This window comes from Schistocerca cancellata, chromosome 6 (genome assembly GCF_023864275.1).
Source record: "Schistocerca cancellata isolate TAMUIC-IGC-003103 chromosome 6, iqSchCanc2.1, whole genome shotgun sequence".
Classification (NCBI taxonomy): Eukaryota; Metazoa; Arthropoda; class Insecta; order Orthoptera; family Acrididae; genus Schistocerca; species Schistocerca cancellata.
In genome coordinates, this window is record NC_064631.1 from 560132355 (window position 1) to 560159328 (window position 26974).

General features: G+C 44.9%; 1 protein-coding gene across 1 annotated transcript in view; it reads left to right on the forward strand.

The window, feature by feature from the left end:
• LOC126088425 (uncharacterized) overlaps window positions 1-26974 on the forward strand; it is a 188860-nt gene that overhangs the window by 151312 nt on the left and 10574 nt on the right. The window contains exon 3 of the mRNA XM_049906569.1: window positions 746-847. Coding sequence (XP_049762526.1) covers window positions 746-847 — 102 coding nt within the window. The remainder of the gene's footprint in view (window positions 1-745; window positions 848-26974) is intronic.

Below are 26974 nucleotides of genomic sequence, written 5' to 3' on the forward strand. Positions count from 1 at the left end.
AGAAGTAGCATATTCCGAAAGAAAATAACAGAAAACAAGATAGATGATGTCTCTCTAGGAGAAATCACACTGAAAACGTTATAAACTATAAAGTTGCACGGCATCACACTGTCTTTGAAAAGGGGAAAAAAGAGTAACTGCAAATGGCTAAAATTTGCCACTTTTCAGAAGAAGCTCAGATAAAAGTAAAACTAAGTTCGACTGATATTGAATGCAAACCTAAAAAGGAAGAAAAAGACAGATCGAAAAAAAAACGAAGATAATTAGATTTGTGTTCTGTCGCTGTTCGTTTCCGAATACGCGCTACATTGAGACAAATGCCCTTCGTAAACTAGATCAACTGTACTAGTTCGTACATAAACCGCCAGAGGCGTTACCATAGTTCCCAGTTAACGTAGCCAACTTTCTTTCGGTCTGGGCCAGTGCTAAAGTTTTGTCCAGTTTAGATGTTGCCATGTAGGCTGTTACAAATAGCTTCAAGATTCCTGAAGATCAGTTGTGAATAATTATCATCAACCGTTTTTGGCGGTTGCCGTACGACTTTTTGAAAAAGTGTATGACTGCCGTATTTCTTCAATAAATGCAGTCCAGTCCCACGGAACTCAATTACCATTAACAATGATGCATTAATGTAAATTTTCAGGTGTACTGATAAAAAATTATACCCAGGTGATGGTAGCTCGGCTCTTTAAGCTGATTTCTCCACAGCTGAGCAGCCACTAAGAGCCGAAACTCTTTTTCGCAGGACCTGACCCTGATCGCATTGGAGCTGGGCCTCACCATCGGGGCGGCTGTTGCGACCCTCGCCAACTGTGATTCGAGCGAGTCGCGGTTCATCTTTTACGGGGTAAGCAATCACGTCCACCAAGTGTTACCTCAAACATCAGCCTTGTGCAGTATTGAACGATCGCCTAGGCGTAGCAAAATCTCCCGTGAACCAGGTGCAGATCCAGTGTCAATGAGAAAAATTTTAGTAGATATGTTTCTGTTTATAGTCATTCAAATTCCCAATGTCGCAGCTAACTTTCGGAGAATAAAGCAACCTAAAAATTAACAATCTCGAAAATGGTAAGGAAGTGCAGAATTCACAAGCTCTGTTTAATGGACACATTTCACTTTGTAGCCGCCCTCCGTCGATATGCTGTCGTCGACTTCTTTGACGTAAGATATTGATGTTATCTACTGTGTATGTCCGACTTTTCATTATACCTACACATTAGATGGAGCAGCCACAAACATCTTCACTGTGACGGAGACTAAATTGCGGGTTTTCTTCAGAATGATAAATGTTGACTTTTTGCACAGTCGATCACCCTTCATTTGCTGCTGCGTTACCGAAGACAAGATAGTTAATAACGTCTTTGAATGTTAGTTATTATTTCAACTTCCTATTTACGTTATTACTTATCCGCACTGTTTCTGATTTTTGTATTATTTCTGTCCGATTGGAAATGAAATGTTAATAGCTTTTAAGACACAATTTACTCTTCTAATACACGGTGTTTATAAATGAATATCGGGGTTTTAACGCTTTATAATATTTATTACATTAAACTTACAGTTATAAATGATTTGTAAAATGAAAGAGCAACACAAAAAGTTTTACCAGGAACCTTATATATGTTCGATGTGAGCGCCATTTGTCACACGGCACACATCAAGTCTATAGCCGAGTTCTTCCCAAACGTATATGAGTGTGTCTTCGGTTATTGTAGCAACAGCTGCTTCATTACGGTTTCTTAATTCAGGGAGGTCTGCTGGTAGCGGAGGCACGTACACACGATCCTTGATGAGTACCCAAAGGAAAAAAATCGCATGGCGTTAGGTCGGGTGGACGTGGAGGCCATGCAAAGCAAGCCCAGTCATTGGGCCCCTTGCGGTCTACCCAGAGCTTTGGTACAGTGAAGTTCAACCAATCGCCTACTTCGCTATGCCAGTGCTCACATTGAACAAGGTTCTTGGCAAAACTGTTTCAGTTGCTCTTTCATTTGACATATCATTTATAACTGTAAGTTTAATGTAATAAATATTATAAAGCGTTAAAATCCTGATATTCATTTATAAACACCCTGCATTTCATAATCGAACCTTCCATTATCCAGAGATACAGTTTGCAGCTTGCCTATGATTATCGTTGACTAATACTCATGCAATTGTGTTAATCACTTTAGTTTTTTATGAACAACGTTTAATAATACTTAAATGATCGTGAATTATTACCCTCAGCAATTACGGCAACTAAAGTGTCCATGATTTTTATAGTTCGACACTCAAAGATATTATCGCAAGGACCGTGGTCCATTACTATACTTCGATACAGTCAAAGTTGGTACGCTTTTACCCTCACAAAGCTAAGTGTCCAATTCCGTTCTTATATTCAGTTTAACGTCCCTTCATATAGTCCATGGATCCTATTATTGGTTATTCGGCATGTAATAGGGTTTAATACTGAGCGCTACTTTCTCTCGCGTACGCAATTCCTCAGCTACTCTTAGTCCGTGATCTTACGGCAAAAATATGTCTAGACCTCAGTATAAGTTTCAACGTAAGTCTGTCCAGTATAAATTATCCATACTCACTTTTCTTGCAGTTTAAGAGAAGTGCCCTGATCACTTCCGTAGCATGTTGTTGTTGTGGTCTTCAGTCCTGAGACTGGTTTGATGCAGCTCTCCATGCTCCTCTATCCTGTGCAAGCTTCTTCATTTCCCTGTACCTACTGCAACCTACATCCTTCTGAACCTGCTTACTGTATTCATCTCTTGGTCTCCCACTCCGATTTTTATCCTCCACGCTGCCCTCCAATACTAAATTGGTGATCCCTTGATGCCTCAGAACATGTCCTACCAACCGATCCCTTCTTCTAGTCAAGTTGTGCCACAAACTCCTCTTCTCGCCAATTCTATTCAGTACCTCCTCATTAGTTATGTGATCTACCCATCTAATCTTCAGCATTCTTCTGTAGCACCACATTTCGGAAGCTTCTATTCTTTTCTTGTCCAAACTATTTATCGTCCATGTTTCACTTCCATACATGGCTACATTCCATACAACTACTTTCAGAAACGACTTCCTGACACTTAAATCCATACTCGAAGTTAACATATTTCTCTTCTTCTGAAACGCTTTCCTTGCCATTGCCAGTCTACATTTTATATCCTCTCTACTTCGACCATCATCAGTTATCTTGCTCCCCAAATAGCAAAACTCATTTACTACTTTAAGTGTCTCATTTCCTAATCTAATTCCCTCAGCATCACCCGACGTAATTCGACTACATTCCATTATCCTCGTTTTCTTTTGTGGATGTTCATCTTATATCCTCCTTTCAAGACACTGTCCATTCCGTTCAACTGCTCTTCCAGGTCCTTTGCTGTCTCTGACAGAATTACAATGTCATCTGCGAAACTCAAAGTTTTATTTCTTCCCCATGGATTTTAATTCCTACTCCGAATTTTTCTTTTGTTTCCTTTACTGCTTGCTCAATACACCGATTGCATAACATCGGGGAGAGGCTACAACCCTGTCTCACTCCCTTCCCAACCACTGCTTCCTTTCATGTCCCTCAACTCTTATAACTGCCATCTGGTTTCTGTACAAATTGTATATAGCCTTTCGCTCCCTGTATTTTACCTCTGCCATCTTCAGAATTTGAAAGAGAGTATTCCAGTCAATATTGTCAAAAGCTTTCTATACGTCTACAAATGCTAGAAACGTAGGTTTGCCTTTCCTGAATCTATCTTCTAAGAAGTCGTAGGGTTAGTATTGCCTCACGTGTTCCAATATTTCTACGGTAACCAAACGGATCTTCCCCGAGGTCGGCTTCTACCTGTTTTTCCATTCGTCTGTAAAGAATTCGCGTTAGTATTTTGCAGCAGTGACTTATTAAACTGATAGTTCGGTAATTTTCAAATCTGTCAACACCTGCTTTCTTTGGGATTGGAATTATTATATTCTTCTTGAAATCTGAGGGTATTTCGCCTGTCTCATTCGGTAGCATATCACACGGAAATGCCAGCTATATCGCACGCCGCAGCTAAGTAGACTTATTCAGAGCGCAGAAAGAAGACAAGGGAACTAACAATACCCGCGCATGGTTTATATAGTAGAATTTAGAGACAAAAGTAGCCACGTAGAACTCTCTTTGATTTCCCTGAGGCGCTATTTTGCTGTGGGAGTTATTCTGATGAGAGATTCTATATCGATAATTTTATTTAATACTTTTTCAATGCTATTAATTATTTCCGATATTATCGATCATCTCTCCCCTATATGAGAGATAAACCTGATAATATCGTTAACAGTTGAAATAGCGGTTATAAGTTACTTGCGTGGGAAATTGATGAATGGTTAACGCCATGGCAGTTGACCGTGGACGTAAATAAAAGTAACACATTGTGCATACATAGGAAAAGGTATCCACTACCGAACAACTGCACTATTGACCACAAATTGCTGGAAGTGGTATCTACCGTAAAACATGTAGGAGTAACTATTTAGATCGACCTTAAGTGGTATGACTACATGAAGAAACCAGTAGGAAAAGGAGACGCCAAACTGAGATTCACAGGAGGAATCTCAAGGAATTGTAACTAATCCACGAAAGATGTGGTTTACAAGGCACTTGTTCGTCCGATTCTTGAGTACTCTTCATCAATCTGGGACCGTCACCAGGTTGGACTGATAGAAGAGATAGAGAACATCCAACCAGAGGTTTCCTATTGAAATTTTGGGAGACTAGTTTCCGGGAAGAGTCAGGGTGACCCAAAATGCTTTAACATTTTAAATTTCAGTAACTCGCCGAATAATGTAAGTAGACAGGTAAAAACTGACACACATGCTTGAAATGACATTGGGAGTTATTGAAACCCAAACGGTGCGCAAAATGACCAACAGATGACGCTTCATACGATAAAAGAGCAATGATTAGCATAAAAATTGATTTTTGTCAGTGCTGGTGTTCTTTACAACAAATGCTCAACATATTCTCCGTCATTTATCAACAATATCTGTAGTCGGGGGCAAATTTTGTGAACGGAATGGTACCTCATATCAACAGGTATGGTGGGAAACCGCCGTCTGGTGTTATGTTCCAGCATTCCTAATGAGGTCGGACGATCGCGGTAGATTTGCGACTTCGGGCAAACCCACAACCTATAAGTCAAAAATGACGGAAGTGTCAGCTCAGCACGCGATCCTCACCAGAAGATGTGCGCAAGAGGTCTGTCACATGTGTAGCAGTGTTACACAGAGCCTCATCCTGGATAAAAGTCTTACCCTCCAGCTGATGTTTATCGAACCTCTTGGCCATTTTCTCCCAGAGAAACTTGTCACTACACATTGCCCCGTTTGAATACCCTTCTTACGGCGATAATATTGCAAAGCAACAGTAGCAGATTCTCCATTCTGATAGGAAAGCTTCACCAACAGTGCCTTTTCTGGTAAAGACAACATGGCGCGACTGCTGGCGCATGCGACACCCTCTTTCACTACAGCTCATTTTATACACAACTCTCATGCGGCCTCACAGATATGTTGCTGTCATCTGCTGGCCGATTTTTGCACTCGTTTTTGGTTTCAATAAAACCCCGTGTCATTTCAGACATATGTGCCAAGTATTACCTCTCTACCTACATTAAGCCGTGAATTAGTGTATTTTCGAATGTTAACGGGTTTTTGGGTCACCCTGTATTACTTTCTCCCACGTACATCTCGCGAAATTCTCGCACTGGAAAAATTTGAGACGTTAGAATTAATACGCAGGCTTACCGACACTCTTTCTTCCCATGCGTCATTCGCTACTGGACCAAAGAAAGGGCAATTTATTTTGGATAAATGGCAGTATCGGTCGTAAATATTGAAATCCTTTATTTTACATATCGATTTCGATCAGTGTGTGGCCATCATCAGTGAAAATTATTCGAACCTTGTAGGCCCATATCACAATGAGTAGAAATAGAAACACACCAACGTAAGTCTTTACGATGGATTGGCAACTGCTAAGGTTAACTGCTAAAGTTACAAGATAGGCTCTTCTGTAAATTTAAAAATTATTGTATGCAGTAAAAGTAAAGATATCTATTGGAAGTAATCATCATTTTACGTATTACACCTCATGGAAAATGTTGTGCTGTTGTGGTATGGGCCTACAAGGTTCGAATAATTTACACTAAAGATGGTTACACAGTGCCCGAAATCGATCTGTAAAATAAAAGATTTCAATATTTACGATCGATGCTGCCATTTATCCAAAATACACTCTTGGAAATTGAAATAAGAACACCGTGAATTCATTGTCCCAGGAAGGGGAAACTTTATTGACACATTCCTGGGGTCAGATACATCACATGATCACACTGACAGAACCACAGGCACATAGACACAGGCAACAGAGCATGCACAATGTCGGCACTAGTACAGTGTATATCCACCTTTCGCAGCAATGCAGGCTGCTATTCTCCCATGGAGACGATCGTAGAGATGCTGGATGTAGTCCTGTGGAACGGCTTGCCATGCCATTTCCACCTGGCGCCTCAGTTGGACCAGCGTTCGTGCTGGACGTGCAGACCGCGTGAGACAACGCTTCATCCAGTCCCAAACATGCTCAATGGGGGACAGATCCGGAGATCTTGCTGGCCAGGGTAGTTGACTTACACCTTCTAGAGCACGTTGGGTGGCACGGGATACATGCGGACGTGCATTGTCCTGTTGGAACAGCAAGTTCCCTTGCCGGTCTAGGAATGGTAGAACGATGGGTTCGATGACGGTTTTGATGTACCGTGCACTATTCAGTGTCCCCTCGACGATCACCAGTGGTGTACGGCCAGTGTAGGAGATCGCTCCCCACACCATGATGCCGGGTGTTGGCCCTGTGTGCCTCGGTCGTATGCAGTCCTGATTGTGGCGCCCACCTGCACGGCGCCAAACACGCATACGACCATCATTGGCACCAAGGCAGAAGCGACTCTCATCACTGAAGACGACACGTCTCGATTCGTCCTTCCATTGACGCCTGTCGCGACACCACTGGAGGCGGGCTGCACGATGTTGGGGCGTGAGCGGAAGACGGCCTAACGGTGTGCGGGACCGTAGCCCAGCTTCATAGAGACGGTTGCGAATGGTCGTCGCCGATACCCCAGGAGCAACAGTGTCCCTAATTTGCTGGGAAGTGGCGGTGCGGTCCCCTACGGCACTGCGTAGGATCCTACGGTCTTGGCATGCATCCGTGCGTCGCTGCGGTCCGGTCCCAGGTCGACGGGCACGTGCACCTTCCGCCGACCACTGGCGACAACATCGATGTACTGTGGAGACCTCACGCCCCACGTGTTGAGCAATTCGGCGGTACGTCCACCCGGCCTCCCGCATGCCCACTATACGCCCTCGCTCAAAGTCCGTCAACTGCACATACGGTTCACGTCCACGCTGTCGCGGCATGCTACCAGTGTTAAAGACTGCGATGGAGCTCCGTATGCCACGGCAAACTGGCTGACACTGACGGCGGCGGTGCACAAATGCTGCGCAGCTAGCGCCATTCGACGGCCAACACCGCGGTTCCTGGTGTGTCCGCTGTGCCGTGCGTGTGATCATTGGTTGTACAGCCCTCTCGCAGTGTCCGGAGCAAGTATGGTGGGTCTGACAAACCGGTGTCAATGTGTTCTGTTTTCCATTTCCAGGAGTGTATACTTACAACAATACCGTCGTGGTGCACACGGGTTCCAGTGGATTTAGACATCAACAGAGAAAAAGGGGGTTCCGATAGTGATACCAGAAACACCCTGCGCCACACACCGTCAGGTGGCTTGCGGACTACTGACGTTGATGTAGGAGTTGCTCAACTGGATGGGCTTGTGACCTCGCCGGAAACATTCCAACTACGTGCATAAGTACATAGAAAGTATGTTACACTTATCGTCCTCGTTAAGATCATTGCGCAAGAGTAGCGCATTATCGGAGGAGAGTACATGTTCTGGGTTTCCTGCTGGCCTGCGATACGGATAACTGGTGCATCACAGTGTGCGAGTGAAATGCCACGGCAACTGGAAACGTACTCGGAAGCTGAAGTACGTGGGACGGTGCGATTCTTGTTGTCAACGCGTCTAAATTGCGCGCGGGTTAGCCGTGAAGTTCTGGCGATATGTTGACCGACTGCAATGTCGTGTCTAGGATTGTTGATATTTTTAAAAATATCGGGAATGCGATATATCGATATTTAAGAAAATGTCATTATCGGCTTTCGTTGTGTAGAAAAGATAGATATATGGGCGGAGAAAATATCGACGTACCTGCCTATAGAAATATCGGATACACATTATGAATATATTGCCGGTTTTAGAGCTGTATACTTAAGTATTGATTTATTATTAGATATTCTGTGGATCAACAACTTATCAGCTTGCCAATCCCCCTTAGACCAAGAACTGAACGGAAAAATATGCACGTTCAAGTCTGGCGATAACCACTTTTCTAACAGTGGCAACTGCATGTGAGTGGCACAAAAAACGTGTCTGATGAGTCTACCGTTCAGTTTCATCACATATAGGATTTGTCCGGAACACTTCATGCTGACTTCCCTGTTTTTTTTTTCATTTCTGCAAATGCCAGCGAATCAGCAGTTGTAGTGTCAAAATTGCGTAGTGAAGCTAAAAGTTGCAGTTTCTGTTGGTAGCGCCGAGGGCCGATTACATCAACATTCCCCGCCCGTCGCAACGACCAGTCTTGTCATTTAGATTTTTGTTCATCATTTTCAGCAATTGTACTTGAAGAATGTCGATGTGAAGAAACAGCACACCAGGTGTGTCAAAAATTATTTTTAACGCAATTGATGATGTTCAGATCTACATCTACATCTATACTCCGCGAGCCACCTTACGGTGTGTGGCGGAGGGTACTTATTGTACCACTATCTGATCCCCCCTTCCCTGTTCCATTCACGAATTGTGCGTGGGAAGAACGACTGCTTGTAAGTCTCCGTATTTGCTCTAATTTCTCGGATCTTTTCGTTGTGATCATTACGCGAGATATATGTGGGCGGTAGTAATATGTTGCCCATCTCTTCCCGGAATGTGCTCTCTCGTAATTTCGATAATAAACCTCTCCGTATTGCGTAACGCCTTTCTTGAAGTGTCCGCCACTGGAGCTTGTTCAGCATCTCCGTAACGCTCTCGCGCTGACTAAATGTCCCCATGACGAATCGCGCTGCTTTTCGCTGGATCATGTCTATCTCTTCTATTAATCCAACCTGGTAAGGGTCCCATACTGATGAGCAATACTCAAGAATCGGACGAACAAGCGTTTTGTAAGCTACTTCTTTCGTCGATGAGTCACATTTTCTTAGAATTCTTCCTATGAATCTCAACCTGGCGCCTGCTTTTCCCACTATTTGTTTTATGTGATCATTCCACTTCAGATCGCTCCGGATAGTAACTCCTAAGTATTTTACGGTCGTTACCGCTTCCAATGATTTACCACCTATGGCATAATCGTACTGGAATGGATTTCTGCCCCTATGTATGCGCATGTGTGTGAAATCTTATGGAAGTTAACTGCTAAGGTCATCAGTCCCTAAGCTTACACACTACTTAAGCTAAGTTATCCTAAGGACAAACACACACACCCATGCCCGAGGGAGGACTCGAACCTCCGCCGGGACCAGCCGCACAGTCCATAACTGCAGCGCCGCTAGACCGCTCGGCTCATCCCGCGCGGCTTAACGCAATTGCTGCGATGTTTCTTTTCATCGGAAATCTTGTTATCCCATTCACACCGCCACTCTCCCAGTGCAGTTGGGGTTCTTCTTTTGTGCCACATATAATTGCTTCACGCAGTCACTGAGAAAGACTCAAAAATAGTAGGAATCCTTCACACAGTGAAAGTTAAATTATGTCCCACTGCAATTTCAAGAGAACAACTTCAAATATGTTCCGAAAACTGTGAATAAAATAGAATATAAAATAAAAATATCGCCACTCGATAATGCCACTCTGATATCCATATGTCGATCTGTCGGGGGAAAACTTACGGTGTCATAAATCGATACTTAAAGCGAAATATCAGTGCATAGATTTATCGATATTTTATCAACAGCCCTAGTCGTTTCCAGCAGTTGTAGAATGGTGCCAACAATTTGACGAAGGCCAGACAGACGTGAGTGATGCTGATTAGGACGTTCGAATCGTGTACCATCCAGTTTCAATCCTCATCGTATGCTGAAAGAACATCTGGGGGCAAGATATTATTCCAACGATGACTACGTTCACACAGCGGTCCTCAAATGCCTCCGTGACCAAACAGGAGATTTGTGTCATCGAGGAACTGAAGGATTCGGAGAACGTTCCAATTGCTGTTTACAGATACTTGGTGACTATGTTTAACATACAGGGTGGTCCATTCACAGTGACCGGGCCAAATATCTCACGAAATAAGCATCAAACGAATAAACTACAAAGAATGAAACTTGTCTAGCTTGAAGGGGGAAACCAGATGGCGCTATGGTTGGCCCCCTAGATGGCGCTGCCATAGGTCAAACGGATATCAACTGCGTTTTTTTAAATAGGAACCCCCATTTTTATTACATATTCGTGCAGTACGTAAAGAAATATGAATGTTTTAGTTGCACCACTTTTTTAGCTTTGTGATAGATGGCGGTGTAATAGTCACAAACGTATAAGTACGTGGAATCACGTAACATTTCGACAGTGCGGTCGGTATTTGCTTCGTGATACATTACCCGTGTTAAAATGGACCGTTTACCAATTGCAGAAAAGGTCGATATCGTGTTGATGTATGGCTATTGTGATCAAAAGGCCCAACGGGCGTGTGCTATGTATGCTGCTCGGTATCCTGGACGACATCATCCAAGTGTCCGGACCGTTCGCCGGATAGTTACGTTATTTAAGGAAACAGAAAGTGTTCGGCCACATGTGAAACGTCATCCACGACTTGCAACAAATGAAGATGCCCAAGTTGCCGTTTTAGCTGCTGTCGCGGCTAATCCGCACACCAGTAGCAGACAAATTGCGCGAGAATCGGGAATCTCGAAAACGTCAGTGTTGAGAATGCTACATCAACATCGATTGCACCCGTACCATATTTCTATGCACCAGGAATTGCACGTCGACGACTTTGAACGTTGTGTACAGTTCTGCCACTGGGCACAAGAGAAAGTACGGGACGATGACAGACGATGACTATTTAGCGACGAAGCGTCATTCACCAACAGCGGTAACGTAAACCGCCATAATATACACTATTGGGCAACGCAATATCCACGATGGCTGCGACAAGTGGAACATTAGCGACCTCAGGGGGTTAATGTATGGTGCGGCATTATGGGAGGAAGGATAATTGGCCCCTATTTTATCGATGGCAATCTAAATGGCGCAATGTATGCTGATTTCCTACGTAATGTTCTACCGATGTTACTACAAGATGTTTCAGTCTATGACAGAATGGCGATGTACTTCCAACATGATGAATGTCCGGCACACAGCTCGCGTGCTGTTGAAGCGGTATTGAATAGCGTATTTCATGACAGGTGGATTGGTCGTCAAAGCACCATACCATGGCCCGCACGTTCACCGGATCTGACGTCCCCGGATTTCTTTCTGTGGGGTAAGTTGAAGGATATTTGCTATCGTGATCCACCGACAACGTCTGACAAGATGCGTCATCGCATTGTCAATGTATGTACGAAAATTACGGAAGGCGAACTACTCACTGTTGAGAGGAATGTCGTTACATGTATTGCCAAATGCATTGAGGTTGACGGACATCATTTTGAGCATTTACTGATAAGTTCGCAAAGGTACATGTATCACATTGGAACAACCGAAAAAAATGTTCAAACGTACCTACGTTCTGTATTTTAATTTAAAAAACCTACCTGTTACCAACTGTTCGTCTAAAATTGTGAGGCATTTGTTTGTGACTATTACAGCGCCATCTACCACAAAGCGAAAAAAGTGGTCCAATTAAAACATTCATATTTCTTTACGTACTACACGAATATGTAATAAAAAATGGGGGTTCCTATTTTAAAAAACGCAGTTGCTATCCGTTTGACCTATGGCAGCGCCATCTAGCGGGCCAACCATAGCGCCATTTGGTTTCCCCTTTCAAGCTAGACAAGTTTCGTTCTTCGTAGTTTTTTCGTTTGACGCTTATTTCGTGAGATATTTGGCCCCGTCGCGATCAATGGACCAGCCTGTAGTGTCAAGTAGATCACCATTAATAAATGTTACTTGGACTGCCATAATAATAAGTAACTTACATCTTAGCACACATTTACAGGCTACACGTATCTGCCGTCAAGAACAAACTCGATGCAGTTCGTGAGTCCACAGGCATAGCCAGGAAACCACAGGAAGATGTGTAAGGCAAGACAGAGGGGGAATAACTCTCCACGTGCAAAAATAAACGCCAAGGCTGACTTGCCGAAAATAGACAGAAGCTACTGCAAGAAACAACATTCCCCTCAATTATAAGCTTGTATTACCATAGTTTGCGGGCTACTTTTCCCACTATTAATGCAACACTTCGTTTTTGTATTGAGTACGTAATAACGATGTCAAAGTTCTGAAAATCTGTTGCTATTATAATTCTGAAATGAATTGCATGTCACAAGTACACTCCTGGAAATTGAAATAAAAACACCGTGAATTCATTGTCCCAGGAAGGGGAAACTTTATTGACACATTCCTGGGGTCAGATACATCACATGATCACACTGACAGAACCACAGGCACATAGACACAGGCAACAGAGCATGCACAATGTCGGCACTAGTACAGTGTATATCCACCTTTCGCAGCAATGCAGGCTGCTATTCTCCCATGGAGACGATCGTAGAGATGCTGGATGTAGTCCTGTGGAACGGCTTGCCATGCCATTTCCACCTGGCGCCTCAGTTGGACCAGCGTTCGTGCTGGACGTGCAGACCGCGTGAGACGACGCTTCATCCAGTCCCAAACATGCTCAATGGGGGACAGATCCGGAGATCTTGCTGGCCAGGGTAGTTGACTTACACCTTCTAGAGCACGTTGGGTGGCACGGGATACATGCGGACGTGCATTGTCCTGTTGGAACAGCAAGTTCCCTTGCCGGTCTAGGAATGGTAGAACGATGGGTTCGATGACGGTTTGGATGTACCGTGCACTATTCAGTGTCCCCTCGACGATCACCAGTGGTGTACGGCCAGTGTAGGAGATCGCTCCCCACACCATGATGCCGGGTGTTGGCCCTGTGTGCCTCGGTCGTATGCAGTCCTGATTGTGGCGCTCACCTGCACGGCGCCAAACACGCATACGGCCATCATTGGCACCAAGGCAGAAGCGACTCTCATCGCTGAAGACGACACGTCTCCATTCGTCCCTCCATTCACGCCTGTCGCGACACCACTGGAGGCGGGCTGCACGATGTTGGGGCGTGAGCGGAAGACGGCCTAACGGTGTGCGGGACCGTAGCCCAGCTTCATGGAGACGGTTGCGAATGGTCCTCGCCGATACCCCAGGAGCAACAGTGTCCCTAATTTGCTGGGAAGTGGCGGTGCGGTCCCCTACGGCACTGCGTAGGATCCTACGGTCTTGGCGTGCATCCGTGCGTCGCTGCGGTCCGGTCCCAGGTCGACAGGCACGTGCACCTTCCGCCGACCACTGGCGACAACATCGATGTACTGTGGAGACCTCACGCCCCACGTGTTGAGCAATTCGGCGGTACGTCCACCCGGCCTCCCGCATGCCCACTATACGCCCTCGCTCAAAGTCCGTCAACTGCACATACGGTTCACGTCCACGCTGTCGCGGCATGCTACCAGTGTTAAAGACTGCGATGGAGCTCCGTATGCCACGGAAAACTGGCTGACACTGACGGCGGCGGTGCACAAATGCTGCGCAGCTAGCGCCATTCGACGGCCAACACCGCGGTTCCTGGTGTGTCCGCTGTGCCGTGCGTGTGATCATTGGTTGTACAGCCCTCTCGCAGTGTCCGGAGCAAGTATGGTGGGTCTGACACACCGGTGTCAATGTGTTCTTTTTTCCATTTCCAGGAGTGTATTTATCAAATTTTTGAAGGTATTATTTTCAAAAACTATATTTTTCTGAAATGAAATTTCTTGGGCGTTATCCTAAAGCAATGTATTATTCACCGATGTAAACAACTTACTATTATTCCAATAACATATTTGATAAATTTTAAGTAAATTAAAGAAAATCATCATTATTACATCAAAATATTTTGCACATTTCATTGTTGTTATTATTGCGGTCACACAAATCTGTAGATGTTATAAGTTGGGGTTACAGAAGTTACACAAGGGCTATTCGGAATGTAAGGTTCATCTGTCACGTAATGGAAACCACTGTGAAAATTAAAAAAAAAATTATAACAGTTAGCTACACCTTCAGTGTGATGGTTTACATAGTCACCGCTCCGAATTAGACATTTATCGTGGCGTTGTACCAACTTCCCTATACTGTCGTCATAGAATCCAACCGCCTGTGCTTTCTGCCAATTCTGTCTGCGCCAAAATGTTGTCTTCATAGCCAGCGCTTCATGTGAGCAAAGATGAAACTCAGGGGAAGCCATTTATGGGCTGTGTTATTGGTGATCAAACATTTCCCACCGAAAATGCTGCAGGAGCATCTTCATTGCCCCTGCAGACTGCAGCCGAGAATTGTCACGAAGAAGGAAATGCATGACAGTCTCGTTAAGTGGGCTGCATCAAATCAGGCGAAATCTCTCGCCACGTTCTCATACTTGCCAGGAGACACTATTTGCTACGCATCTTTAAGCGCTCAGTGTGCTCAGAACTGAAAAGAGCGAGGCGACGAGATCGATGGGCATACTTCAGACACTGCTTAACACATCTGCGTGAAGCTTCATCAGATTTTCACTGTGGTCTCCTTTTCGCGCCCTTCGTATCTGAGGGGGATAAGGGAGGGAGTAGACAGATACAGTAACTATTTGTGGGCATTCCCAGAAGCAAACCCACGACCTGTTCCTCTGGTGTCCCCACTCAAGTGTAGTGGTCAGGCATCTCATCTTAAAAGAATCTTTCCCGTCACGTTCTGTAAATTTTTCAAAGGACGTGTCCATACATCTGACTGTCTATCCTGTAAAGACCTCCTGTGTTTTACATTTATTGATATGTTAATTGCTGTCAAACCGACTGACGTATAATGCTGAACTGGGAGACCTGTAAAGTGTCGATGTTTGGTGCAGGGATTGGCAGTTTGCCCTCAACATTAGCAAAGTAACGCACTGCGTATAAACAAACGGAAAGATCGATTATTGTGTGAGTACACGATTGCGGAACAATCACTGTAAGCGGTCTTTAAACATAACCCCACCCCACATTCACTCCCAACTGGTCAGGACTTAAACCGTGTGATTCTGCAATGATGTCACAAACTTTCAGGGATGATGGAGAACGGTTAACGTATCAATATGAGATGAGCGACCCTGGTACGGAAACGATCGACTCGAATGCTATGAATGAAAATCGTTTTGATACCTCTGACAGTGGAATACATGTGCCGGCGCCGTAGCTACTATGCCCTCAGGGTAAGCAACTTTAAGACGTAGTAGCATGGACCAAAACAAGAAAAAAATGCCTAATGAACATGGGCTCCCATACATCAAACTCTTTGTCTCCTATATTTTTGGAAGAAGTAGTATGGACCAAAACAAGAAAAAATTTGCAGCAAATATGGATTATAAAATGCATACTTTAAGAGCTTGACCACTTGTTCATCTTCACTGCTGTGAATCATATCTTCTACTGAATAAGTGCTAAGGTATGTATTTTAAAGTCCATATTTACTGCAGTTCTTTTCCTGTTTTTATCCATATTTCCACCTCTAAAAGTAGCTTACCCTACAGTCTTAGCAACAACAGCACCAGTGCATGCATTCCAGTGGCAGAGGTATCGAAATGATTTTCTTTTATAACTTTCGACTCGGTCGTTCGCGAACCTAGGTCCCTTATCTTAAATTTGTGCATTTACCCTCTCCATCACCTCTGAAAGTTTGTAATATCATTCCTGTACATCTGTGAGTACGTGTACGGAGCCATTTGCAGGGAACGACCAAATAAATTAATCGAAGAAAACGCAGATTCCAGACCGAGATTTATTGGAAGAATCCTCAGAAAGTGTACAGAAGACCACCACCAAGAACGTAGCTTACAAACACCACTATTCGCTCTATTCGTAAATACTGCTTGTCGGGCTGCGAACCGTACCAGAACGGACTCGTAGGGAAATAGAGAAGATACGAAGAAAAGCAGACGTTTCATCACAGTATGTTTAGTAAATGCGCGTCATGGAAATTCTAATCCATCTTTGCCGTCAGCGTACTTTTCTAGTCAACCAATACATTGCTTCCTGGTACTTAAATCTCGTCGAAAGGTCACGAAGGTGAAACTAGAGAGATGCGAGCTCTCACAAAGGCTTACCAGCAATTGTTCCTCCCGCCCACGATTCATCAATGGAACAGAGAAGGGGGAAGTGACAGTGGCAACTTCCGCCACGTTCCATAAGGTGCACTGCGGAGTATAAATGCAGATGTAACCTGTGTGTACGTTCTCTCTGTACTCACTTGAATATGATGTAATACACGGTCTAGTCGCATTAATGTGACCACCGCCTAAGATAGGTGTCAACGTTCAATAACCACTCACGGACTTCAGGTGGCAGCACTAGCAGTGGAGGAAATATAAAGTGTGGCAGGGGGACGGGGGTTGGGGGGAGGGTGGGGGGACGTGGAAAACAGTGCAGTCGTCTTGGAAATGCGGAAACTGAGCGATTTATCTTGAGTCAAAACGAGTGTGGTAATTGGCTTTCGAGCCAATGGTGGAATCATTTCCGAAACTGCTAACAAGGGAACATCCCCATCGCACCCCCCTCAGATTTAGTTATAACTTGGCACAGTGGATAGGCCTTGAAAAACTGAACGCAGATCGATCGAGAAAACAGGAAGAAGTTGTGTGGAACTAGGAAAAAATAAGCAAAATATACAAACTGGGTCGTCCATGCGTAAGATAAGCAATAATAAGGGCAATATGAGGCGAGGAGCTCCGTGGTCCCGTGGTTAGCGTGAACAGCTCCGAAACGAGAGGTCCTTGGTTCAAATCTTCCGTTGACCGAAATTTTAACTTTTTATTTTCAGTTTATGTGAAAAACTCTTATGTTTTCATCATTTTTTTTGGAGTGATTATTACATCCACAAGAAAATCTAAATCGGGCAAGGCAGAAGAAACTTTTCACCCATTCGCCAAGTGTACTAGTTAGGTGGGTCGACAACATATTCCTGTCATGTGACGCACATGCTGTCACCAGTGTCGTACACAAAATATCAGACGTGTTTTCCTGTGGAGGAATCGGTTGACCTATGACCTTGCGATCAAATGTTTTCGGTTCCCATTGGAGAGGCACGTCCTTTCGTCAACGAATCACACGGTTTTGCGGTGCAGTCGCAAAACACAGACACTAAACTTATTACAGTGAACAGAGACGTCAATGAACGAACGGACAGATCATAACTTTGCGAAAATAAAGAAAGCAAAATTGTCAGTGGAGGGCAGATTTGAACCAAGGACCTCTCGTTCCGCAGCTGTTCACGCTAACCACGGGACCACGGCGCTCCTCGCCTCACACTGCCCTTAGTATTGCCCATGTTACGCATGGACGACCCAGTTTGTATATTTTACTTATTTTTTCATAGTTCCACAGAACTTCTTCCTGTTTTCTCGATTGATCTGTGTTCAGTTTTTCAAGGCCTATCCATTGTGCCAACTTATAACTAAATCTGAGGGGGGTGCGATGGGGATGTTCCCTTGTAAGTCTGTAAACTGTTCGCTTGCTGATGCGTTAAAATATCTTATATCTAAAACTGGCGCCGAGGCAACTGTGGTGCACAACGGGCCATAGATGAGAGTGGTAAACGTCAGCTGCGAAGCTTTGTGAGGGAGAATAAACGTACAACTGCTGAGCAACTTACCGCCCTGATGAAGAAAGCGCTACCAACAGTGTCTCATAAACGACCGTTCAACGAACGTTCAACGAACGTTGCTGCGTATGGGCCCCTGCAGCAGGCCCCTGGTTCGTGCACCCATGCTAACTGCAGTTCTGTGGCTACTGAGGCCGCAATTTGCACGTCAGGAGCAAACTGATTGGAAACAGGTGCTCTTTTCAGGGGAATCACGTTTTATGACAGATCCCTGTGGCGCGTACGGTGTGAAACATCTGAAAGCAAACACCTTGCAACAATCGTCGGAAGGGTCCAGGTCGGAGGAAGGAGCGTTATGGTCTAGGGAACATTTTCGTGGCATTCCCTGTGTGGCGTCGTAATTCTGGGAAGCACACTGGAGCAACACAACTACGCATCTATCCTTGGGGACTATGTCCACCCCTACATGAAGGTTTCTTTTTTCCTCGGCACGATGGCATCTATGCGGAGGACAATGCTATGTGTCAAAGCTCGCAGTGTACGTGCGTGGTCCGAGGAGCACCAGGGTGAGTTTACCGAACTTCCCTCGCCACCAAACTACTCGGATTTAAGTCCAATCGAGAATCTTAGGGACCTACTCGACAGCGTTATACGCGCGATGAATCTTCCACCGAGATACACTACTGGCCATTAAAATTGCTACACCAAAAAGAAATGCAGATGATAAACAGGTATTCATTGGACAAATATATTATACTAGAACTGACATGTAATTACATTTTCACGCAGTTTGGGTGTATAGATCCTGAGAAATCAGTACCCAGAACAACCACCTCTGGCCGTAATAACGGCCTCGATACGCCTGGGCATTGAGTCAAACAGAGCTTGGATGGCGTGTGCAGTTAGAGCTGCACATGTAGCTTCAACACGATACTACAGTTCATCAAGAGTAGTGACTGGCGTATTGTGACCAGCCAGTTGCTCGGCCACCATTGACCAGACGTTTTCAGTTGGTGAGAGATGTGGAGAATGTGCTGGCCAGGGCAGCAGTCGAACATTTTCTGTATCCAGAAAGGCCCGAACAGGACCTGCAACATGCGGTCGTGCATTATCCTGCTGAAATGTACGGTTTCGCAGGGATCGAATGAAGGGTAGAGCCACGGGTCGTAACACATCTGAAATGTAACGTCCGCTGTTCAAAGTGCCGTCAGTGCGAACAAGAGTTGACCGAGACGTGTAACCAATGGCACAGCATACCGTCACGCCGGGTGATACGCCAGTATGACGATGACGAATACACGCTTCCAATTTGAGTTCACTGCGATGTCGCCAAACACGGATGCGGCCATCATGATGCTCTACACAGAAACTGGATTCATCCGAAAAAATGACGTTTTGCCATTCGTGCACCCAGGCTCGCCGTTGAGTACACCATCTCAGGAGCTCCTGTCTGTGATGCAGCGTCAAGGGTAACCGCAGCCATGGTTTCCGAGCTGATAGTCCATGCTGCTGCAAACGTCGTCGAACTGTTCGAGCAGGTGGTTGTTGTCTTGCAAACGTCGCCATCTGTTGATTCAGGGATCGGGACGTGGCTGCACGATCCGTTACAGCCATGCGGATAAGATACCTGTCATTTCGACTGCTAGTGGTACGAGGCCGTTGGGATTCACCACGGCGTTCCGTATTACCATCCTGAACTCACCGATTCCATATTCTGCTAACAGTCATTGGATCTCGACCAACGCGAGCAGCAATGTCGCGATACAATAAATCGCAATCGCGATAGGCTACAATCCGATCTTTATCTAACTCGGAAACGTGATGGTACGCATTTCTCCTCCTTACACGAGGCATCACAACAACGTTTCACCAGGCAAGCCGGTCAACTGCTGTTTGAGTATGAGAAATTGGTTGGAATCTTTCCTCATGTCAGCACGTTGTAGGCGTCGCCACCGGCGCCAACCTTGTGTGAATGCTCTGAAAAGCTAATCATTTGCATATCACAGCATCTTCTTCCTGTCGGTTAGATTTCGCATCTGTAGCACGTCATCTTCGTGGTGTAGCAATTTTAATGGCCAGTAGTGTACTTAGCGTAACAGGCCACGGCACTGGGATCGCATGGCTCCACATCCCTGTCTGTACCTTCCACAGTCTCACTGACTCTCTGTCTGCACGTCACGCAACGGTCCGCATTGCAAAGGCAGGTTACCGCAACTGGCAATTTGCCTAATACATGAAATGAAGAAGAAGAAGAAGAAGAAGAAGAAGAAGAAGAAGAAGAAGAAGAAGAAGAAGAAGAAGAAATGCAATTACCGAAGAAACGTATTAATACTCCACGTGTTGTTTCTCCAAATATGAAACAAACAAATTGCTCGGTTTCAACACTGCGTTCAAATACGTATAAATCCCCAAACAAGTACTAAAGCAATAATTTACAAGCACCTAGTAACACAGTCAATGCACTCGACACGGTTCTTATTACGATGTTTCAGAATAAACCAGCCGTGGCCTAGGAACTAATATACTCTCAAAGAAAAACCGCCGTAACTAGAACGTTCTGACACAGTCATTATTAAGGCCGCTTCTCTACACACTTCTGTTTTTATCAGCCGGTCGCTGTGGCCGTGTGGTTCTAGGCGCATCAGCCTGGAACCGCGCTGCTGGTACAGTCGCAGGTGCGAATCCTGCCTCGGACATGGATGTGTGTGATGGTCTTAGGTTAGTTAGGTTGAAGTAGTTGTAAGTCTACAGGACTGATGACCTCCGATGTTAAGTCCCATAGTGCTCAGAGCCGTTTTGTTTTTATCACTGCTTAGCGACAAACTGTCTCCCATTGCCCCTTACTGTAACTGTAATGCAGCACACATGTTCTATGACTGAGGCCAGTACACTTACCAGGAAGCATTCCACCAGAAACTTATATACTTTTTCTTTACCGAAAAAAATCTTTGCTATTTTCGAGTCTACCCTTCCTTTAAACAGAAACAACTACTTCTGCCCGAATTACCTCAGAGCAAGCAAGCAAAAGCATCACAGATGTATCCCGTCATACAAAACTTTTTATCCTGCTCATTAGCTGGATTAGTAAATGGAGTTATCGAATCTTACCAAAAATGTCGAATAAGCACCTACTCGAATACTAATCAAATCAAACAAAAAATCATCAGTGAATACTTAACGCTATATACTCTGATTTGATTGCAACTGTTAAAAAAACATAAACGAGTTGCTGTTACCCTTCATTATTTTGAAGTATAGGGCATTGTAACACAAGCTACTAAACCATGGCTGAAGGCCTTACTGAAGTTTTACTAACCCGGTTATTCATGCAATAACAGTATAAATTCGCGCGCCGTCAGTCCGGGGGACAGAGAGTGGGCTCTTCATTAGGTGCAGTCAGACCCTTGGCCCTGATAGTGAGTTTTCCTTTAAGGGCCGGACAGTGCACTTTTCGTAAATAGTCTTCAGGGGTTTCCCGCCGGACGACATTGTGCAAATTCCACGATATTTCCTGGGAGCAACTTCAGGTGGTTGAACCTTGCTGGCGGCTAGGTACGATGGTACGATTGACCGTACCAGCACGTCGACGCTCCTGTATCTAGAAAACACGCGCGAAGAGCGCGTAGTTGCGGAAATGACACACGCACAGTGATTTGCAGATAGATGGTGCAATACACAAACGCCCTCTGCCGAAAATTGCAGAGCGGACCTCCTGCGCGTGCGCAGTACACTATGTTTACCAACAGAGCAGTTCAAATCAAATGGGTCTGAGCACTATGGGACTTAACTTCTGAGGTCATCAGTCCCCTAGAACTTAGAACTAACTAAATCTAACTAACCTAAGGACATCACACACATCCATGCCGGAGGCAGGATTCGAACCTGCGACCGTAGCGGTCGCGCGGTTCCACACTGTAGCGCCTAGAACCGCTCGGCCACCTCGGCCGGCAACAGTGCAGTGAGACGTTATTCACTAAAAAAACCATACTAGACCAATGTTATGATGGATCTCTCATCGTAAAATCTTGATTTTCTCGTCGTGGTTTAATAGCAACGAATGCAGGGTTCCAAGCTGTTCTCACTTGAAATCCCGCGTTGCTGTTGATGAGATTATCAGCTGCACGGAAATGTCTTGCTTCCTTTATGACGCAATCCCAGAAAGATAATGCCAGGATAAAACTTTCGTCTTTTCATAAATCATGCGATGTCCTGAATTCAGACAGTGTTCTGCAATTTCTGACTTCTCCGGTTGGCGTAGGCACATATGAAGCTGATGTTCATCGTAGCGTTCTTGCACTGTGCGACATCTCTGGCCTATATTTGCCGCCCTACATTGAAAAGGTATCTTACACACACCGCGTTTCCTCAGGCCTAGACCGAGCGAGGTGGCGCAGTGGTTAGCACACTGGACTCGCATTCGGGAGGACGACGGTTCAATCCCGTCTCCGGCCATCCTGATTTAGGTTTACCGTGATTTCCCTAAATTGCTTCAGGCAAATGCCGGGATGTTTCCTTTGAAAGGGCACGGCCGATTTCCTTCCCCATCCTTCCCTCACCCGAGCTTGCGCTCCGTCTCTAATGACCTCGTTGTCGACGGGACGTTAAACACTAATATCCTCCTCCTCCTCAGGCCTAGATCATCCTTAACCGAACCCAACAGGTTCCTCAGTCTTTCAGATGGTCGAAAAACACACTTAATGTCATATCTTCCGAGGATACCAAATCACGGCAAGAAGGCGCATGTTCTATATACAGGGGCGTCGAGGTGCGGATACTGTCAATCTTACCTAGCGATCAGCAATGTTGAACCACGTGAAGTTGTCGGACAGTTGCTCCGAGGAAATATTCTGGAATTTGCACAACGTCATCCGGCGGCAAATCCTTTAAGACTATTTACAACTTATCCGTCGGGAAAGGTTGAAGAGTCATAGAGCAATTTTCATTTGGATGACATCTGTGTCTGGGAACGGCAGCATCTAGGTTAAAAAACAAGTGTCATAACTGTAATGAAGTTTATTAAAACAGTGCTGCGTGAGCGTCCAGAACCTCTTCCAAGGGTGTGAGAATGTTCACGTGATACTGATACCAGCATCGTTGCACGACTGATGCAGCACGTACAACTTGTGTGGCAGTTCTCAGAAAAGAACATCCCACCACTCGGAGGGACACAGTCTGACCCCTTTCAAACTCAGTTGGCTATAGGAAGCATGAATGCGTCCCTGTGGCATGTTTGCCTTCTTAACTTACACGTTTTCACCACACTAAGCATTCTGGCTGTGAGCATTCCCTATTGAAGGGCAGACACTGATGGCGCTCTGGTAGCTACGCCACCACGCTATCTACTGGCGGACGGAGGTGAAATCATTGTCGTCACATCTACTATTTCCCAGGATGCATGTGCTGTCATCGGATCAAAAGCGACAACGTCTTTCCAGGTGTACTAAATTTTTCCGGCAGTGTATTTTGTTTCGAGTCTTAATTTTTTGTATTATTTACATTGTTACAAGCGAAGTATTTTTATAGAGCAGCTACTTTTAAGTCTGTCATCTACGAAAACTATCCGGAAAGTAATACTCATTAGGCTGTAAAACAAATAGTGGAACAGTTAAAAAATATTACAACTACTTCTTTTATTATTTCTCTGTATAATCACCACTCAGATTTTTGCATTTAACTTAAATCTTAACTAGTTCACGAGTTCGCCCTGAATTCCAACCAGTTCGTGAGATCATCTTAAAATTCCTCCTGGGAGTCAAAGTGTTTGGGGCCAAGTCCTCTTCTTTATGTGCACGAATAGGAGGATGTCACCTACAACCAAGTCCGGACTGTAGGGCGTTACCAATCCAAAAAAATACTGTACCCGTAAGGTGGAGGTTACACTCAACAACCGAGCTAGGTTAATAATTGGCTCCTTTTACCGACCTCCCGACTCAGCAGCATTAGTGGCAGAACAACTGAGAGAAAATTTGGAATACATTTCACATAAATTTTCTCAGCATGTTATAGTCTTAGGTGGAGATTTCAATTTACCAGATATAGAATGGGACACTCAGATGTTTAGGACGGGTGGTAGGGACAGAGCATCGAGTGACATTATACTGAGTGCACTATCCGAAAATTACCTCGAGCAATTAAACAGAGAACCGACTCGTGGAGATAACATCTTGGACCTACTGATAACAAACAGACCCGAACTTTTCGACTCTGTATGTGCAGAACAGGGAATCAGTGATCATAAGGCCGTTGCAGCATCCCTGAATATGTAAGTTAATAGGAATATAAAAAAAGGGAGGAAGGTTTATCTGTTTAGCAAGAGTAATAGAAGGCAGATTTCAGACTACCTAACAGATCAAAACGAAAATTTCTGTTCCGACACTGACAATGTTGAGTGTTTATGGAAAAAGTTCAAGGCAATCGTAAAATGCGTTTTAGACAGGTACGTGCCGAGTAAAACTGTGAGGGACGGCCGGCCGCGGTGGTCTAGCGGTTCTGGCGCTGCAGTCCGGAACCGCGGGACTGCTACGGTCGCAGGTTCGAATCCTGCCTCGGGCATGGGTGTGTGTGATGTCCTTAGGTTAGTTAGGTTTAAGTAGTTGTAAGTTCTAGGGGACTTATGACCTAAGATGTTGAGTCCATAGTGCTCAGAGCCATTTGAACCATTTTGTGAGGGACGGGAAAAACCCACCGTGGTACAACAACAAAGTTAGGAAACTACTGCGAAAGCAAAGAGAGCTTCACTCCAAGTTTAAACGCAGCCAAAACCTCTCAGACAAACAGAAGCTAAACGATGTCAAAATTAGCGTAAGGAGGGCTATGCGTGAAGCGTTCAGTGAATTCGAAAGTAAAATTCTATGTACCGACTTGACAGAAAATCCTAGGAAGTTCTGGTCTTACGTTAAATCAGTAAGTGGCTCGAAACAGCATATCCAGACTCTCCGGGATGATGAAGGCATTGAAACAGAGGATGACACGCGTAAAGCTGAAATACTAAACACCTTTTTCCAAAGCTGTTTCACAGAGGAGGACCGCACTTCAGTTCCTTCTCTAAATCCTCGCACAAACGAAAAAATGGCTGACATCGAAATAAGTGTCCAAGGAATAGAAAAGCAACTGGAATCACTCAACAGAGGAAAGTCCACTGGACCTGACGGGATACCAATTCGATTCTACACAGAGTACGCGAAAGAACTTGCCCCCCTTCTAACAGCCGTGTACCGCAAGTCTCTAGAGGAACGGAAGGTTCCAAATGATTGGAAAAGAGCACAGGTAGTCCCAGTATCAAGAAGGGTCGTCGAGCAGATGCGCAATACTATAGACCTATATCTTTGACGTCGATCTGTTGTAGAATTTTAGAACATGTTTTTTGCTCGAGTATCATGTCGTTTTTGGAAACCCAGAATCTACTATGTAGGAATCAACATGGATTCCGGAAACAGCGATCGTGTGAAACCCAACTCGCTTTATTTGTTCATGAGACCCAGAAAATATTAGATACAGGCTCCCAGGTAGATGCTATTTTTCTTGACTTCCGGAAGGCGTTCGATACAGTTCCGCACTGTCGCCTGATAAACAAAGTAAGAGCCTACGGAATATCAGACCAGCTGTGTGGCTGGATTGAAGAGTTTTTAGCAAACAGAACACAGCATGTTGTTCTCAACGGAGAGACGTCTACAGACGTTAAAGTAACCTCTGGCGTGCCACAGGGGAGTGTTATGGGACCATTGCTTTTCACAATATATATAAATGACCTAGTAGATAGTGTCGGAAGTTCCATGCGGCTTTTCGCGGATGATGCTGTAATATACAGAGAAGTTGCAGCATTAGAAAATTGTAGCGAAATGCAGGAAGATCTGCAGCGGATAGGCACTTGGTGCAGGGAGTGGCAACTGACCCTTAACATAGACAAATGTAATGTATTGCGAATACATAGAAAGAAGGATCCTTTATTGTATGATTATATGATAGCGGAACAAACACTGGTAGCAGTTACATCTGTAAAATATCTGGGAGTATGCGTGCGGAACGATTTGAAGTGGAATGATCATATAAAATTAATTGTTGGTAAGGTGGGTACCAGGTTGAGATTCATTGGGAGAGTCCTTAGAAAATGTAGTCCATCAACAAAGGAGGTGGCTTACAAAACACTCGTTCGACCTATACTTGATTATTGCTCATCAGTGTGGGATCCGTACCAGATCGGGTCGACGGAGGAGATAGAGAAGATCCAAAGAAGAGCGGAGCGTTTCGTCACAGGGTTATTTGGTAACCGTGATAGCGTTACGGAGATGTTTAACAAACTTAAGTGGCGGACTCTGCAAGAGAGGCGCTCTGCATCGCGGTGTAGCTTGCTCGCCAGGTTTCGAGAGGGTGCGTTTCTGGATGAGGTATCGAATATATTGCTTCCCCCTACTTATACCTCCCGAGGAGATCACGAATGTAAAATTAGAGAGATTAGAGCGCGCACGGAGGCTTTCAGACAGTCGTTTTTCCCGCGAACCATACGCGACTGGAACAGGAAAGGAAGGTAATGACAGTGGCACGTAAAGTGCCCTCCGCCACACACCGTTGGGTGGCTTGCGGAGTATAAATGTAGATGTAGATGTCTATGACTGATACAGTTTGATTTGTTATGTTTGGTTTGTTCGACGAAAGTGTTTTGTCTCCGCGTTAGAGTAGGAAACACATGTTCCTCCACTGGACTTGACACTGTTCAGCAGGCCTTGACCTTCCGAACTGCAGTGCAAAAGAAGTCCAGGAAGCAGCCGAATTCTGAGTTTTTCGATCCTTAGGGAGGCGTTATAGTACCCAACGAGCATAGAACGTTTAGTGCTCTAATTGCTCTGTCACGATCTCATGCGACGCATTCCAAGAAATCTGCTGAAATTTTTCAGACAATTTACATGTCGTGCAAAGCTACTTTTCAAGAATTCTTATCAAATTTCTGTACATGTTCGTTCCTGACTACAGACGTACAGTCACTTTTGCCATCATCACGAACATTCATTCTTGCACTCCTAAACAATGGACACTAATAA